This window comes from Phaseolus vulgaris, chromosome 7 (genome assembly GCF_051622355.1).
Source record: "Phaseolus vulgaris cultivar YP4 chromosome 7, ASM5162235v1, whole genome shotgun sequence".
Taxonomy (NCBI): Eukaryota; Viridiplantae; Streptophyta; class Magnoliopsida; order Fabales; family Fabaceae; genus Phaseolus; species Phaseolus vulgaris.
Genome location: NC_143504.1, coordinates 58,480,670 through 58,499,546, shown reverse-complemented (window position 1 = coordinate 58,499,546; position 18,877 = coordinate 58,480,670). Strand labels below are relative to the sequence as shown.

The 18,877-nt window shown below is 35.6% G+C and overlaps 1 protein-coding gene across 4 annotated transcripts; it reads right to left on the bottom strand.

Annotated features, from left to right (window-relative positions):
• Positions 1 to 17,791, bottom strand: EMB2016 (mRNA methyltransferase EMB2016). Of its 4 annotated transcripts, none has more exons than XM_068638249.1 (28): positions 17,445 to 17,791; positions 17,096 to 17,184; positions 15,398 to 15,521; positions 14,075 to 14,731; positions 13,551 to 13,919; positions 13,357 to 13,461; positions 13,001 to 13,183; positions 12,669 to 12,810; positions 12,393 to 12,574; positions 12,177 to 12,262; positions 12,045 to 12,093; positions 11,392 to 11,458; positions 10,811 to 11,289; positions 10,636 to 10,735; positions 9,283 to 9,416; positions 6,807 to 6,874; positions 6,511 to 6,727; positions 6,107 to 6,322; positions 5,845 to 6,000; positions 5,701 to 5,769; positions 5,332 to 5,540; positions 5,181 to 5,250; positions 4,666 to 4,991; positions 3,254 to 3,437; positions 1,806 to 3,167; positions 921 to 1,691; positions 723 to 794; positions 1 to 302 (listed from the first exon to the last, which is right to left on the bottom strand). In XM_068638249.1, exons 1-28 carry the CDS (start codon positions 17,517 to 17,519, stop codon positions 282 to 284), a joined length of 6,582 nt encoding a protein of 2,193 aa, XP_068494350.1. In that variant the 5' UTR covers positions 17,520 to 17,791; the 3' UTR covers positions 1 to 281. The 4 variants fall into 4 exon arrangements, with proteins under 4 accessions (XP_068494350.1, XP_068494351.1, XP_090160642.1 ...); XM_068638250.1 differs by having other exon boundaries at positions 5,701 to 5,754; XM_090304516.1 differs by lacking the exon at positions 17,096 to 17,184 and having other exon boundaries at positions 17,445 to 17,612.
• Between the last annotated feature and the right edge of the window lie 1,086 nt (positions 17,792 to 18,877).

Here is an 18,877-nt window from a genome sequence, read left to right as displayed (position 1 = left end):
GAAATGAACTGTACATTTGATACAACATATGGCATGATAATACATGAATGTAAGCATCTTCTTAGCTCACCATGAGCCACATTCCAACCATTATAATGGGAATTGATAATGTGCTCATTTAAATGAATTAAAAACAAATCCATAAAATAAAAGTACATATTAACAAAATTTCAGTGCCCGAGGCATAAGCATCAGCGCAACTTGTCATTTGGATAACGAATGTACATTTACAGGCATTTGGTAAGTCATGCTTTTACAGTTCTACTTAGTCATCAATGCGGCTACAGTTGGCCCAATCTTTCCTGCATCAAACCAAGAAACCATTTTAAATACAAAAGAATATGTTGGGAAGTGAAATAGGTATACATAACTATCAGACCTTAACCTACCACATACGCACAACTACACTTAGAATAAACCTGTGGAAAATAGACCTAATTTATAATAAGATGATATACACATTCCAAACCCAAAAATGTTGGAGTGAAAGGGTGTGTAGGAAAAACCCCAAGTCCCACACTGACTAGAGATAGTATAAACAATAAAGTATATGAGTGAAAACAGTCCCCACTTTAATAACCAAATTTGTAAGGTTGAGTTTAAGTTAAACTCATTTTCTAAGATAATCAATAGGCATAAAAGAAAACCATTAGTGTGACCCCACTCTCTGTTAGTAAGCAACCACAAGATCTGTGAAATAAATAAATCCTAAAAAGAACAACCTGAAGCATCTGCATTAATTTTGGATGCTGCTCCAAAAGTTGGCAAAGTTTGTCCCGATCTCTCAATAAAGACTGTCATGCCAGAAGAGTAAAATGATAAGATTTAAATCAGTGCTAAATCAAATTGTACATTTAGTTAAAACAGAAAATAAGCATGGTATCTATCCTCCCATTAATGCGATTACAATTGAAAGATACCTGAATTGCCTCTGGAGACTTAAAATACTCGTGTAACGACAATCCTGCATCTGGTTGCTGCTGTGATTGACCATCCGCTGGCTGTTGAGTGTATTCAACATGCGGCTGCAGCTGCTCATGTGAAAACTGTTGCTGCTGGGTTTGGTAATATGTCTGCATTGAAGGAACTTGAGACTGTTGCAGCATATTTATTTGATGCACTTGAGCATTGCTTTGCACAGCCATCCCTTGCTCCAACTGCTGTAAAGCTTGAACAGGTGGCCTAAGCTGAGGTGGTTGTGGTGGACGTGTAAGCTGGGGTGGCTGCAAGGGCTGCAACTGAGTAACTGAGTGCATTGACTGAAAGGAAGCTGGAGGAACCGAGATATTTTGTAAGATGTTTGGCTGATTCTCAGTCTGTTGCTGATTGGGTGCATTTCCAAACATAGACAATGGCATGGAAGCAGGCCTACTAAACCCCATCGGGGGGTTAGGGTATGATGACAATCTGGCTCCTGAAGATGCAATGGAGGAGTGGGAAAGTTCGGTGGTCCCCATACTTGTCTGATTATATATAGAAGGTTGGGAGCCAGAACTTTTAACAGATGATAAATTATATTGACTAGATACGAAAGGAGGTGGTGTCGGAGGAAGGGGAGGAGCAACTCTGTTAGGTCCACCAGGGGAAGACACAGATGTCCTGGAGTATTTTGAATCTTGCATCGGAATAGAAGATGCTAATGCTGTTGCCGTTGTACCATTGTTGAATGGAGATGGATAGTCCAATTGAACCTGCACGGAAAAATTATAAATGTGGTTGGCGCTTATCCAGGATAGAAATGCAGGCAAGCGAAAAAGATTCACATGAATGTAGCAGTAACCAAAAAAGGAGGAAAAGTTTCTCACTTGGAATGCCACTGGACGCTGTGTGCCTGCTTGAGGATTAACAAATGAAGTTGACTGACTAGGAACAGAATCGGTGGCGTGAGATATTATAGGTGAGACTGTCGGTGGAGGTGGCATGGGTGGTAAAGGAGGTTGGTTGGGCAAAAACCTTTGGTCGTACAGTCCTTGAGAACCAGTAGCAATACCACCGTGTTGAGGACTGTTCTTTAACAAGTAATTTTGGGAAACCATCCTTGAATCAGCTGGTAATTGCATAGACGAGGATGGATTATTGTAAAGAGACATAGGAAATGAAGTATTTGACGCTGCAGAATCATATCTACCAGAAGGCTTAACTTGAACATTTTTCAAGTCATCAGCCTGCTCAACATACTTCCTGTCTGAAGAGACACTTGATTCGCGAGTTAATGACATATCAGGACGTGAACCAGATATCTTTGAAGAAAATTCACTTTGCGCATTTTCATCGACGTTAGATCGTAACGGAGTACCCATCTGTGAAAATTGACCACTATCAACAACATCACTTCCTGTCTCTTCAACAATTGAATGAGGAGAACTTTGCTCAACAATAACTGGGGCTGGCTGCTGTATGTTATCATCCAGCTGAGGGAATAGCAACTTGTCATCAGGGTCAGACTCCTCTCCATCAAAAACTATATCAATTCCTTGAAGATCATCATCAAGATCTGTTTTCAATTGCTTAGATTTGTTTAACTTCTCCATATCTGCCGGTTTCACAGGAGAAGCATTTTTAAGGTGTCCCACAGCCTCTCCCACAACTGTTGCTGAAGGGTTCTGCCGTTCCCTCTGTCTTGCCATAAATTCATCTACATGAATTGATGGAGGTCTCCCACCAGTAGATCCTGCTCGGGGAACTGATATTACATTAGTAACCCCTTCAACAATTCTCTCTCTTGCAACATAATCGTCCACATGCATAGATGGTGGTCTGCTGGTATTTGGTTTGCGATGTCGGAAAGCATCCCTACGTGTAGTACCAGAAGAAACAGCAGACTGTGCTGGACCCCGTGAAAAAGCATTTTGAGAAGAGATATCACCCTGAAAACTTTCTCCTCTGGCTCGCCTAACAGGACCATCCATTGATGGAAGCTTCCTCTTGGCAGCAAGATTTGTCTGCGTTAATCTATCCGGTAATATTTCAGGACATTCCCAAAGAAATTTGTCCCCAAGTCCTCCAACATAAAGATGATCATCAATCTTTTCAACACTGTTTTCAAGCAACTGATGCCTATTTGAAAAACCTAGAACATCATATTGAGGTAAAACAGCATCCTCCAACTTCATGGAACCAGCAGGTCTTTCCAATATTAATGACAATGACTTAACGGACTCGGAAACCTTAAATAAAAAATGAGCAGCAAGTGTTACAGACTAATACAGGTAAAAACTACTAAAGAAGAGGCTACATTCAAATGGGTATAAACCTGATATAATGGGATTTGTGAGAAAGAGGTAACCAAACAGTCATCCATAGCAGCTTTGGAACTTAATAGAGCACTAAATTCTAGTATGTAATTTATATTTTCCTCGGGAAAGCCAACTGATCTTGTCATATCATCCGAAATCCCAAAGAGGTACTTCAACGCAACCACTCTGTCGGAATTCAAACTAACCAACAAAAGAAACTGTAAATTATACTGCCATAGGATAAAAAATAACAGCAAGACAAAGTAAGCAAAAATTTTCATATACATCAAACCCTCCTTTTCAATGCTCTAAGAAACTTGGGATATCAACATATAAAATCAAGATTTCAGATATCTATTTGATGTAATATTTAATCTGTTTGTTGCCACTTCTTCACATATATAGATAATATAGGTTGAAATTTTAAATTGTTGTTTCTCCTTAAGAACAAATAATTTTGCAATAAAAATGAAACAATATTGACACAACCAAGAATGTCATGGTGCCATAGTCTAGATAAGTATTCAAGTCCTAACAATTGTATTTTGAGTATTCGGAGATCTGAAATTGACCGTATTGAGAACTAATGTGGTAAATGTACAGTAATTTGTTGTATTTTTCAAAAGCATGACCCTGACCAAATAATGTATAGTTGAAGTAATATCTCTCACTATTCTTTAGGATCTATACATCGTTATCAATCCCAAATAATGGTACATAGTACCAATCCCTGAAAACATTAAATGACCACTTTACTAAGTTTTGAAATGGATTTTAAATAATTTATTATACACAAAAGGATCAACAAACAGACAAACACAACAACTAAAAGCAAGAAAAGAACGAGAGCAGAAAATTGTGGATCAAAGGGCATGAAAACTGAAAAAAAAAGGAGCGTGACCAAAAAAAAGCAAGCAGGGCTGGTGAACCCGGGGGCTTGGCCGACACTGATGAGAAGTGGGTCCAATCCAACATATTTTGATCAAGAAGCTGAAAAGTATGTGAGACAGTGCCTAATAGGTACCAAAGGGATGATTGGTCAAAAAATGTTTTTTATAATTTAACTGAGTCATGTTGGATAATGTCATGATTCAAAATCATGACAAATTACTGTTTGTCATAATTTTTCTTCCTTGGATATATTAGAATATTTTATCTAAAGAGTGAAATAAAAAGTTAATAAGTATAACAGCACATTTAATTACATATTAAATTAAAATAATCACATTTATATTTATACATATACTTGGATAAAGGAATTGTTTCATAACATGCGCTTTTCCAGTTACATGAATAATAATAAAAATACACAAAATTATGCTAATGAACAATGATAATAATAAGCACATGTGCAAGTTAATCATGTTATCATAAGCACATGTGCAAGTTAACCAGAAGCAGTAATCCAGATATAAATAAGAAAACTTACCTATCCCCATTCATGCAAAACTGTATGGACCCAACAGATAACGCATAGACAGCCTCAATTGCACAAGTTGACAAACCCTCCTTTGTATCGTCAATAGATTTCAACAACTTCATCCAACAGCTGAGTAAAGGGGGGCATTTCCTCCATTCAGCTACACTAGAGACACTATAATTTACATTCCTATCACCTTTCCGAGGATCAAGTTCGTAAGCATGAGAGTTGATACCCAAATGAGTAGCTCCAAATGCCATTTGGCCTTCATCACAAGATGCTAAATCTTTGAAAGCTGTAAGGCAAGCCAGTAACTCCTTTCCAACAGGCAGGACCTTGAAACAACAGAATTCTTTGTTAACATTAGGAGAGCAACAAAAAGACACTACAATTTACAGCTACAAAGTGACTTGTAAGACAATTGATATTGGCACCCCTTTGCCCAAGGACAAGTAAAGGCAAATCATTATCAACAAAAAATCTAAATAGATCTACAAGTATATACAAACAGTATTGAGAGTCACCTGACAACTCTTCAAAATATATTGTAAAATCAGGGCAGAATCTTCATCACTCAATTTTTCAAAATTTTTACTGCCAGAACACCAGAAAGGTCATCACTTAGCTGTAAAACTTGAATAAAACATAATATTTACTAGAATGTAAACTGCTCACAAGTCATGTCTTCGGGGGTAATGATGAGAAGTTTCAGAATGAAAAAGGAGCATGATAAACTTGAATATTGGGAGACACCAACTATAAATATTAAAGCTGCATGTTGCAGAACTTCTATCAGGAGTCTGCTTTCCATCATCAGTAATAACAAAACATCTATCCAGCAGTTTAGTTAGGATCTGAAGAGTGCCCTCCCTCAACAATAGGACCTGACAGAGAGAAAGTGTACCAGTTTTATGTAAATTACTGCTATCAATAATAATTAATAAAACTACATTGGTAATTATAATCATATCAAAAGCGAGAGACAATAACAAAGGAAAAATCTAAATAGATCCACAAGTATATACAGACAGTATTGAAAATCACCTTTCCAAGTGGATGCTCCAACAGGCTTACAAGAAAATCAAGAAGCCTCAAAATCTGAAAATAAAGAAACTAAATTCCTCAAAATGTCAAACTAGAAAGGAAGAAATACAAGATACAAATTTTAGGGGCAGACATGAATCTTACCTTGTATGCATCTGTATCTGAAGGAAATGATGATTCTGAAGCAAGATGAACAATTGAGGACAACACCGGTTTTATAAGTATGGATGCATACTTAGGATTTTGGCAGGAGATTCGAATAACAAAAACCCGCAGAAGATCTTGAACGACCCCTAATGCCTGCCGAAAAATCAGAGGAAAAAAAGACATTCACGCAAGCTCTACCAATAATGTGTACTCCGTATTAGAAATTTGGAAGTTCATTATTGAGGAAGAAATTACATACAGAAATTGCATAATTTTGTATAATCTCAGCAATTTTGTCAAGATGTGGCACCAGCTGGCCAAGCAGTTTCTCAAGGTGTCCAGATTCCAAATACCAGTTGACATGTCTCTCCTTCTGAGGCCCCAATATGGTTCCAATACCCAACATTCTTCGTGTTGTTAACAAGGGCATTCCGCTAGTCCAAAGCCATATATCTTCTTCAGGAAATAAATCACTCTTGAAATAGAAAACAAGTAAGACCAGAGGAGTTAATCATGCAAACACTCCACTAAATTAATTTACACAGCCCATAAATAAAAACATAAATTTAAGAATGGAAGAGCACCAAGCAATATATAGTATTTAAAGAAATAACATCAACAACACAACTTTGCACAGTAAAACTTCAAATGGAATGGACATACCAAAAGATAGAGTAAACTGCAAGTTTCTTTTGGACCTAGAGTCAACAGTGAAGAACTCTGAACACTGGCCAGAAGGGTGTTAAAAAGACCTGGACTCCATCCATGCACTGGCCAGAAAGCAAGTGCTGATGCAATAAGATGACAGACAGCTCCATAACCAATAGCATAATCAGGATATCGAGATGACAAGTCCGCTGCACATGCAGCTAGCTTAGGGCTGCAATTACCAGGATTTGATCAGTGTAAAGAAGAAAGATTCTCTAACAAGATGGAAAGAAAAAGAAACTAAGAGATACCTTATTTCCCTGTGCAATCGTAAAAGAGCATTCATTAATTTTGTATTTCGGTGTTGCTCCTTTGCTTCCTAAAATGCAACCAAAACAACCTTAGTTTATTTAACTTATGTTGCACAAGGTACTAGAAGAATGCCAGTTTTTTAAGTTTTTTTACAAAAAAGAAATTTAAAGTCAGAGAAGGGTAAAAAGAGATAACATATAATAATATAATAACAGTAATAAATTAGATATAATGTTCTCCAACCAAATCATCACATCCACACAAGATTAAAAGGAATAGCCAGAAAAGGAACCGAGGCAAAAAAGATAACACAAATAATATACCACTGAAGTCCTATGGACACTCCTCAATAATCATACGAGCTCATAAGTTAAAAACCATAAGATGTTAACATGTAAATTCTTCAGTGTTATTGATATCGATAACAGAAAATATCTGTGATCCCAAAATCCTTTATGAAAAAATATTGGATGTCACAACTGGTTACGGCAGAAGCATCGTGGACAAAAAAAATACATGCATATATAGATAATTAAAAAATGCAGAAATATAATTATAATGCTAAAGATAATGAAAAAAAAAACAAAATAAGTAATAATAATATTTCTAGACGTTCAAATAACAATAAAATCAAATTAAAACATCACCAAATCCTGTTCTAGACTTAAAGTAACAACAAAATATAAGATAATGTCCTAAATTTCTAATTATATGTTGGATGTTCTTGAACTACCTTGTTAAGTTGCCATTTGGGTTGCTGGAAAACTGGTGACCAAATGTTGCAGGTATTCAGAGAATAATTATTGAGTGGAAAAGAAGAAAACAAGAATTTAGGAATGCTTGGAGGTGCTGAACAAAGAGGAAATAGAAAGAAAAATAAAAATAAAAGAGCACTTGCAGTGGTACTACATGTGGCAGCAGGATGAAGACAGCAGGACAGCAGCTATGTGACAGCAATAGTGCTGTAGTAGGACAGCAGCACAGCTGCACTGGAAACAGAGCAGGCTGCGCCGGCATGGAGTGTGAACAAGAGGAGGCTGTGGCTGGGGTGCTTGAAGCTGAGGTAGGGTGTGTTAGGTTTATTTTCTGATGTAGTTGTTTGGGTTTGGGACGCACAAAGGGCCACTGAGCCGCCATAACCTGATTTCTACCAAGGTTTCTTTCAACACCAACACCATTTCATACAGGTTTTGCATCACCACCAAGGACTGGAACCTCCAATTGGAGCATCCAGAAAAATAAGTCCAAGATAGATTATGTGAGCAATGCTCCACCATTGGAATAGCATCTAGAAAATCAGTTCAGGTTGTATATCTCTAGTCAATGTGAGATTTCAAAACAAACCATAAGAGCACTAAACTTCTAGCCAATCAATACCCTCCATGTCATAGCCTTTCCCAATCAGTCACTCCTTTGAGTTCGAAATATAATTAAACCCAATTGACCCATTCATCCAACATACACATTATCTCTAAAAGAACAGCGTAATCTCCCAATTCCTGAATCATACTTCAACCATCCTGCTCTTGCTCCTCCTCCTTTCACCATTTCCAACTTTTCTAACACCTTTAATGTTGTTTCCACCCAAAAGATTCACCAGGTTCTTCTCCTCTTTAAATGTTGAAGTTGACCCTTCAAGTAGATCTTCCAATATCTTCATCCTCATTAGTCAGTTTTGAAGTTGAAGCCCTATCTCTCCTTGTTTCTTGCCAATCATCTCTCCATTACTTATCCAAGCTTCAAAACCTCTCTCCAAGAACTCTAAAGTAGCCTCTAATTACCTCTTTCAAACTAACTGATTCCAACTAAGCACTTATATGTCCAAACCCAATCAGAACACACATATATGTCCAGCCCTAGGCATGAGAGGAGAGTTAAGATGTCCCACATAAGCTAGGAATAAGACCAAAATACTCCAACAAATAAGACTTGAGCAATTCTCCTCCCTTCAGCTAGCTTTTAAAGTTATGTTATACTCAATCTTTCTCTAATAGGGACTTCAAATTAAATTTCACAGAAACTTCAATTAAAGGCGCAATCAAAAAGCAAACCAATTGAACCAATAGATCCTCCTTTATAAACTGGTGTCCATAGTTATCTAGCAAACCCCATAGCAGTGATATCACCAGAATAGAAAAGAGCAGAGAACCTTTGCTCAATGACAGACATTATATCATGCTTCATCAAGTGGCCTCAGTTAGGGCCATCAGACGCAAGGGTGACCTTTTTTGGCTCAAACATAACGAAAAGCTAAATGAAACTACGAATGTATAACTTTTTTAGGTTTGAGATATAATTATTAATTACTAATCAAAATGTAATAATCAATCCCACCTCTATAAACTGTACAAACATTTTATAAATTATTTTTAGGTTAGTAGGATATGTGTTCATATTTCAAATGTAGATTGTTTCCATATTTCCAAACTAATAAAACCACAACAGAAAAACACCAATATTCTATTAAGGACACACCTGTAATTTCTGTAATAATGTAATAAGTAGCACCAGTGAAGGAACCAAAAGATCAACTATGTTTAGCTCACGATTCCGTTCTAAGAGTAAATCTGAAGTGGTATTGCATTCTGTACCCTCATCTACAAGGTAATCTGTTCAAAGATATGGAACATTACATTTAGCAAAGTTAAAGAGAAAATGGATAGCAGAAAATTTCTTTGACAGGAAAGTTGCATTACAAGTTATATAAGCAAAGTACAAATAAAATCAAGGTTAAGAATCTAGAACACATAAAACAAAAATGAGGCACTAATAACAGCAAGGATTCCCATCTACATGTCAAAAGTGACCAAGACCTCTTGAACAATATCAGCAACTATTTAGTCCCTAGTAAATAAACACTGTGATTTTCATGGTATCGCTGTCATTTAAATGGTGAAATTGATTCTTGCATGTTAAACAAACACTTGAATTTGTGTTTGGCTTCAATCAGGTGTCTGCATCAATTACACCAAAGAACTCGGCCACTTTTTACCAAAACCTTAAAAACAACAAATGGAGAGTACCACTTTGCAAGGCAGTAATTAGTAATTCAAAATCATAATCAGTTATGACAGACTGGTTTGAGCTTAGCCCATGGATTCGTGTGACTTAGTTGTGTACACCCCATTTATCGTACAAGTGTTTATCCTATTAACTTTAGTTGTACATTCAATGAATTTTTTCTTATAAGGAGGCCATATATGAATTATTTTATCATAGAGGAATATTTTACTGCTTGTGATGTGGTTGAAATTCAGAACAAGAATTTATGTTGGGCATGTCATGTGTCTCAACAACAAAACAAAGTGTAGAAGCTATGCACAAGTAGGAATTAAGAATAAGGTGTACACATGTAGCAGTTCGGTGTACAGTGTAGGAAGTAAAAATAAGGTAGAATAAGATATACACATAGGCTAAAGGGGGCATTGAAATTAGAGATAACTTTAGAGGAATCGAGAAGTGCCTCTCTATCTATTGTAGAAGGAGAAACCATAAACAAAAAACAAAGCCATTTCAGTAACATGTCTTCTCCATCCAAGTGCCATTGTGCATTTAGTTTCAAGAGATACAGTATTTTATTAGAGAACAATGTACGGTGGGAATAATCTAATTGTGTAAATTTAGTAGCCTACACTAACCAGATACCAGAATTAACAATTAAATTTATGATTATGAAAAAAATTAAGATAATATAACATGTCTTTCAAACAGCTATTTTCTTGAAAACTGTTCATAACATAACATTAACTCACTAATCTGATATGTAATGCATATCAAATATTATGAAGAGAATGTAGCCAATCTATTGTAAATTTGTAATAAACGTACCATAATTGTTCGAGGACCTCTCAAGCATGAATCTGCAGTTCACCAAAATGGCATAAATAACTATTACAGCACCTTCATTATAGAGAGTCGCAGCAACAGTCTGCATTGGTTAAAACTGTCATAAGAAAGGACATATAATTATAAATGGAATTATTCAAAATAGATTATTACATACTGGGTTCTCAGAAATAAAAGACAAAATCCTTAATGCCGTTGTCAACTGTGCCAGAGAAGAATCACGAAGAGTGACACCATCAAAAGACTTTTCAGATATAAATTTTCCAAGATTCTCCATAACATTAATATCAGAACCACTAGAAGACTCTCCAACAACATTTTCAACATCAGTCAGATCTGAAACTAAGATGCTAGTTGATGTTAACTGGGCATCCCCTCCAGAAGCCAATACAGCAGCATAACGCATGAGACCAATTCCCCCATGTTTGTGGTATACTACACCAGCATCGATCCATTCCAACAACCGTGAGGGAGCATCTTTTCTGTTGGACCCCGGAGATGAGAAATGCAAAGCCCTGTGAAGTTCCATAGCATGTCCAATCCATGAACCCAAAGAAGAAGATGCGGAATCTGTAACAATGGCTTCAATGATCTCAGCAGCTGAGTGAAATATTGTAAGATTTACCGCTGAAGATCCTGAATACAAATAGAGTTAAAACTAGCACTTTAGACCACTTGAGAAGAAATCATGTCAATACCATGTCTGTGTATAAGAAAGAGATAGAATGACTTGAGTACCGCTGTTTTTCCCAACAGATTCAGATTCCTTGATGGAACTTAGTGCTTCAATTAAGATGGAAACAGCCTACAGAAATGGAAATATCATACTATATAAGCCACAAAATAAGCAATATACTACGTACTAAAGCGTGTAATACCACATAAAAACTCCAGCCACAGTCTGTAACCTAAACTGTCTTTGTAACATTTACAGCTAATTTCTGTAACTGCACATTACCACTGAATTTAGGAGGCATTTGGAAGAGCTTCCACAGAAATTATGTGGGCTTCTACCCTTATAATCCCTTTTAGCTTATTTAAATAAGCTTCTTGGCAAAGTTTATCAAAACAAGTTATTTCTAACTTACTTCTTTAATTGGTTTTACAGTCAAATTTGAGATAATCTCTAATGTGACAAGAGCTTATTAAGTGCTTATTGAAGTTGTTCACTCAAACTCACCCTCAGACATCGAAGAGTCAGAGAATTCCAGGAAAAATACAAAAAGGGAGCGAGACAGACCAAACATTCACAACTAACATATATGAGCATATTACTTCTGAAAATAACAATAATCCAGCCATCCAAGTAAGGCAACAGACCATACAAAAAGAATCATATAGCATAAGCTTCCTGATGCGGTATTATTATAGCTAATTATTTAGGTACATACCTCAGGAAAATTTCCCAAAGCTAATAATGCCCGGCGCCCACAATCAGATCTACAAATCATCCACAGGTTTAATTTAGAACTTAAACTGTGTTAAGAATATTTAATATTCAATTCAAATAAGGCAATTGGCACCGTGAAAGTGTTGAGAGTTCCCAGACAACCCATAGGAACTCTTCCGACTGTGGATTCGATGAAAGCAAACTGTCAGTGGCATTGGCCTAGGGCAAGCACAGAAATTATCTCAATTAGATACAAACCAGAAACAAAGTTGAAACTCATTGGAAAAAAAGAGCAGGAACAAAGAAAACAGTGGGCGTGAAGACATTATATTTTTGTTGCACAACTAACCATTTTTAAATGCATCTCAATTATCATTCCTATCTCGAGTGGACTACAAAAGAAACCCTTTGAAATCAAAATGGAAGCATATTGAAGAGGAATACAATTTTCCTTGTTGCCTCGATGACCACCCCTAAGAGCAAGGATTAATGTACTAGAAAGTTCAGGATCCTGCAATAGGAATATCAAGCCTACAACAGTAGAGAGTGAATCAAATTACTCAACATCTCACTTGCTTCTTTCTAATAATTGATGAAACTAATGTGAGTGTTATTTGTAGCCAACCTGAACGACTAAAAAGAAAAGATAGAATAACAGCCTCAACTGATGATGTGACATCCATGAAGAGTTCCATGACATGGCCCGTCCCAGTGCGCAATATAGATGATGACAACAATGCAGTTGATAATGAAAGAAAACCTCTCTCCTGCAAAATGAAAACAGTCCCCAGCTCTCACATTCCAATACCATCTTCCTTTATTAATATACAGATACAGACAAGAATGCAGAATTCACTTAAGACAGACACATGATGTTTAAGTTAAACAAGATGCATCTCAAACAAGAGCAGGCAAAATTTCTGAGAAAAAAAAACTTTTCCTAACAAAATGGTATACCTTCAAAAGCCCCAATAAATGTGAATCAATATCACAATCTGAAAAGCAACAACTTGAAGAGCTTATCAAGCTGGAAGTTGTTTTATATGACAACAAGCCATCTGTTTGACCAGTAATCAGTGATCTGCTTGCACGAGCTATGGGAGAAGGATCTTCAATTGGACCACGCGAATTTATCAAATTCTGCATTAGTACTTGTTAACAAACATTAACAGTAAACTTTTTTTAAAGTTAAAATTACAAAAAAATTAGTCAGAAGTAAAAAAAAAAAAATAGTGGGGAAATATAAAAAAAAAATCTGCATACTACTATTTTTTAATACAACTAAAGCCATAATCGATCAAATTAAAACTGACCAGGAGCTTTCTGAGCAAAATTTCAGCTGAGCTGAGCATATTCAGTGTGACATCTGTAACCCTGCCAACAGTACTGATATTTTCCAGCACAGAGAGAACTGCTGACTGGCAAAAATTAAATTATTACAAGATAAAGATGGAGTTCAGAAATGCAAAGAAACATTTATATCAAGCACAATCATTGAAAGTAATACCTCATATCTTGAAGCAATTTCATAAAATCGTAATCGATGAAGCAAATAGGTTGCAAGAGAAGCAACATCATGACGTGGTTTTGACAATATCAACTTCACCAAATAGCTGTAACCTTCACTGATACCAGAGGGAATACTTTCATCTTCCCGAGGCCACCAACCTAAGAAGGCTTCACATCCAACTGAATACCTAGTAGCCCGCTCTATAACACCAAGAAGCAGTAGCATAATAGTAGTAGAATTTTGCCCATCCTTGGAAAAGAACACCGCAAGCTGCTCCATTCCCCCACTACTAACAAACTGAAAGCCACTCTCTCTACCAGAACATAGCAAATAAGCCATGCTCAATCCTAATAGGGCATGCTCCCTCTGCAGTTAAGCAAACAGTTACATAAGCGAGGGAAGAAAGACAAACAGAAAACACAAGCAAATAAGCAATGAAGGGGGAAATGCAATTTGATTCTTACTTTCTCAACTAATAGGAAGATACTGGTAGAAGATTTGACAAGAAAACAATATATTACCTGAGAAAGGCAGTGATCCCCTGTACATGAAGAGTGTATTTGGAAATTAAAGTATTGGTTAAACATATCCACCAATGTTTTGGAATCCAACATTTCAACATCCATTTCAAGATAATTGGCCTCTGATGAACACTCAGAAGAGTCACTCCTAGATTTTCTATGAAGAACCTTATAAACCTCAAGAAGCTCTTTTCTTGCCTCATTAATAGCACCGTGCAACTCTTCCAAATTCTCAGATCTCTTCCACATCTGATATCTCCCACTGATTGATTCACATATGTCACTGGAAATGTAAGAAGAAATTGCAGACACCACAGAATTTACAATTTTATGTCCGGCATCCCCAGGATCTGAAAACTCCAAAAACTTTAGCATCAACTGTAGAAAAAGATTGACTTCAAGAGCAATATTTGTTGCAGGAACTGGAATAGACAACACACTCAGAGAAGAACGTGAATCACGAATTGTAAAATTAGTAGAGTGTAATGCAGGTGGCAGGTCCTCAAGCTTCCCCTCAGTAGAATCCACAAGATCAGTCAATGCATTGTCATCAATATCAATGTTAAACTGACCCAAATCCTCTGCTGTGTTGCCATATATAACCAAACTCAGACTGCGATAGCTTCCCCGTACAACTAAATGACTAGTAACAACAGCCTGAGAAAGAGAAAGCAATAAACACCAATAACAGTATAAATCTTTCTATAGAAAAATAGCATAGACTGTTTGCAACCATTTTTTAAAAATAATTATTTTATTAATCTCCCTTGGAAAATTAGAAACATAACACATTATTCTTCTCAAATAAACTACCAGAACACAACCTTGGGCAATAAAGTGACAAATAACAAGGACAATACATCCACAAACATCTTTAGAAACTAATAGTATACATTACTCTTATATAAACATACATGATAAGCAAACAGGAACCATACCTACTCATAATTTCAATAATATCATTTCACTAGTATTAATCACCAACCAAATTATATTACATCAATTCATGTCAAAAGATCTTTTAAGCACTAAGATCTACTTAACTATTCTATGATCAAAAGGAAAGAACTTAGAAACTATAAGTTTGACATACAAACTACTTTTCTTGAGATACATCTTATCTGTAAGAAAAACCGTAAACTAAATAACTACACTACTATACAATTAGTAGATCAAACAGAAAAATACAACAGCATCAATAGACCTTTGAACAAATCCAAACTAAATAGCAGCACAAAAACATATTCATAACAGTTTGGGTAACCAGGAACTAGACACTTAATAACAGCCAGATTAGAATATTCTCTAAAATTTCATAAATACCTCTACTTCTAGTACATTTGATGAAGATTGTGAATAGAGAAAGGGCTGACAAAGTCTTCTAAACCTCGTCTCTCCCTCACAATGAACAAAAACCTCTATTGCAAATGATGGAGGTGAAGTCGCCCTGAAAATGTCACCAGCAATGAACTAAATAATTATAAAAACTTCAAGAGTTATCCAAAACCATAAATGCAAAATGCATCTACTAAAAATGAATCCTAAGGACCAATTAAACATGAACAACACCGTAGTAGAGTGTATCTAGAAAAAAACTTAATTCAGCACTTATTTTAAGCTTATCTGTGCATAATATCATAACCTTAACCATGAAGCTTACAGAAAAAAAAACTAAAAAACTTCTTTTAATAACTTTCAGCAATCACCATGAAACCTATTGCAATAAGATTAAAAAAACTTATAACAAGGTCATAAGCCAATTTCATAAAAACAAATAAGTAGGTGCTTCGAAGACCATCCCTCATAATTTTCACATTTAATGTGAAAACTAGTGCAAATAGCTTCAAAAATTCATGTAACATACACCCAAAAAAATGAGTTAGACACAAAAAACATAGTATGAACTTCAAAAAAAAAAAGTAATAAATGCAAAATAATCCTAAGGACAAATGAAACATGAGCAACACAAAGCCCGAGTGCATCTAGTAAACAATTTAATTCACACCTTATTTTTACCTTATCACAGACAAGCTGATATCATAACATTAACATAAATGCAAAATAATCCTAAAGACGATTTAAACATGGGCAACACCAAACCAGAGCGCATCCAGAAAACAACTTAATTCACCCCTTATATTCAGCTTAACACGCATGCTTATATCATACACTTTACTATGACGCTTAAAGAAATAAACTACAAAAAACTTATTTTGATTCGTTCACCAATCACCATGACACCATCAGACCTATTGCAATAAACAAGATTAAAAAAAAACTTATAACAAGGTCATGAGCCATTTTCATAGGAACAAATAAGCAGGTGCTTGGAAGCCCATCCCACTAAATTTTCACGTTTAATGTGAAAGCTACTACAAATATCTTCAAAAATTCATGTATCATACACCGGAAAATGAGTTGGACACTATAAAACATAGTATAAACTTCCAACCAAAAACAAATTGAAAACAATCCTAATGACAAAATAAACATGAGCAACACCAAGCCAGAGCGTATCCAGTGAACAATTTAAAATTCGGCAATTATTTTGAGCTTATATCATAAGCTTAGCCATGAAGCTTACAGAAATATAAATAAAAATATTATTTTGATCCTTTCACCAATCACCACCATAGACCTATCGAAATAAAAAGATCTTCCAAGAAGGTCATCAGCCATTTTCATTAGCACAAACAAGCATGTGCTTAGAAGCCAATCCCACGTAATTTTAACAATTAATGTGAAAGATAGTACAGATAGCTTTAAAAAGTAATGTATCATACGCGTAAAAAAAAGGGTTGGACACCAACTAAACATAGAATAAACTTCCTATAAACTCTTCCAACCAATTCCCAAGCATATAAAGTATTCTTCTACCTTACATTACACAATGTGGTCATCTAAAACAAGAATGAGCAACCACAAACTACATCACAATTTGAAACAACCAAACCCCCCAACTCCCAAACTATTCAGTCCACCATTCTATCATTTCAAAAACCCAACAGAAAAACAACATACCCGACGAGTGACACTGCTTGAGCAACTGACGACGCACTCTGTTCCAGAAACTCACACGCAGTGATAACAATAGGCTCTGAGAAAATCACCTGCAAGAAAGAACTATCAGTTACCACTACACCCAACCAACAAAACCCATCAAACCCTAACAATAACACGAACTCAGTGACCCCACTAAAACGCATTCCAAACTTGACAGTGGCGAATGACACATAACTACGATGAGGAAGTGCAGAAAGTAGCGAACAGCAAGCACGCTTAAAGCTTACCGAAAAGAATTGATTGAAAATTGGCAGTTAGCAATGCGATGGAAAGAAGGAATCGCGTAAGAAGCGGAAAATGACGTTACCTCGTCGACGTACTCATCGAGATGGGGATGAACGAAGGTTTGGGAGAAGAGAACGCATGGCTCAGGTCGACCCATGTGAGAATTGAGATCAAGAAAAGAGAGACATGAAAGTTTAGGATTCTAGGGTTTATGTGACTGCCTCTCTCCTCTTTCGAATGCAGATTTGGTTTTATGGGTTCCGCGCTCGTGGCCGACCTCTGAAAACGAGAGAGTGGTGCTTAAGAAGAGAGGGAAAGGATTCTTCTCACTTTTCTTTTCTTTTCTTTTTTTTCCCAAATTGCTTCAATTTCAAATAATGCTATTCATCTTTTTCCTAAATCGTTGCACGTCAAATCTTAATCCTCAACGATTAACCCTATTACCATTTCATTAATAAATACAATTATATGTTCGGAACTTAAGTGTGTTATAATAATATTGATAAGATTAGATTCTTATGGTCAATTGTAATATCTTAGGGGATTAAGATAATAAGGTTTTTTTGACTTGTAGTACATTTTTTATTATTTTCTCTTTTAAATTTAACTAAATATTAATGTATCAGTACCACCAATATAATCTCACATCGCTCAAAAGTTAAGGTAAGAATAATTTATATATTTTTTCCTCCTCCAACTCACTGAAGCGTCTTTTAAGGATAAAATCGTAACTCGACTCCAAAATGGACAATATCTCGCGGTGATTAAACCTTAACAATGTTATATCGGACTTGAGGTGAAACAATTAATAATAAAAAATACCTATAACAGGATCTTAAAATGTGAGTGTCATAAATCAATTTTTGGACAACCATTGAAGTTTTTTTGGGATTTTCAATAAAGAGTTACAAACTAACAAAAAAGAAAATCTTATCAGGATTACGAAGAAAATAGTAAAATTCATTACAAAGTGGATTCTCATTGTAATTTGCAAGTTTGATATTAAACAAACATATACCTAAACTTATGTGAACCCAAAGAAGATCAAGAAAAGATGGATCAATTCACTCTCAACTCCACAACTCAAAACAAGAACCAACCAAATTTGTGAAGAATAACTCATAATATATAATAGCGAAGGTTGAGGTTTGATTAGGGATTCTAAGTAGGATATGGTGTGCTTTTGAGGTTTTCTATGAGAATTAATGAAGTCGGAATAGAAAAATGTTTGCAAAACCTTAGTTTAGTTTATTGGGGTGAAGGTGTAAAGGTTATCCGGAAAAAAATAAATATACAATTTAAAATAGATTTCTTTATTAAAAAGTATTTTACATTACATAATTTATAATTATATCTCGTGGATTTATAGCATCTATACTATGTTTCCAAATTGTCAAATTTGAAAATTTGATTAACAAACAATTTAGACTTTTTCACCACCTTATATAAAATTGTATAAATAAGTTATAGAGATAGAAAAAAAAGGTGTGATTAATTACATGTATTTTTAATTTT

Excerpts from the sequence above, each read along its gene's own strand:
- EMB2016 (XM_068638249.1), bottom strand. The coding sequence starts at position 17,519 with ATGGGTCGACCTGAGCCATGCGTTCTCTTCTCCCAAACCTTCGTTCAT. Across the intron at positions 5,541-5,700 it reads TGGAGCATCCACTTGGAAAG|GTCCTATTGTTGAGGGAGGG; the intron begins GTGATTTTCAAT and ends TCTCTCTGTCAG. Across the intron at positions 795-920 it reads AGTCTCCAGAGGCAATTCAG|TCTTTATTGAGAGATCGGGA; the intron begins GTATCTTTCAAT and ends CTGGCATGACAG.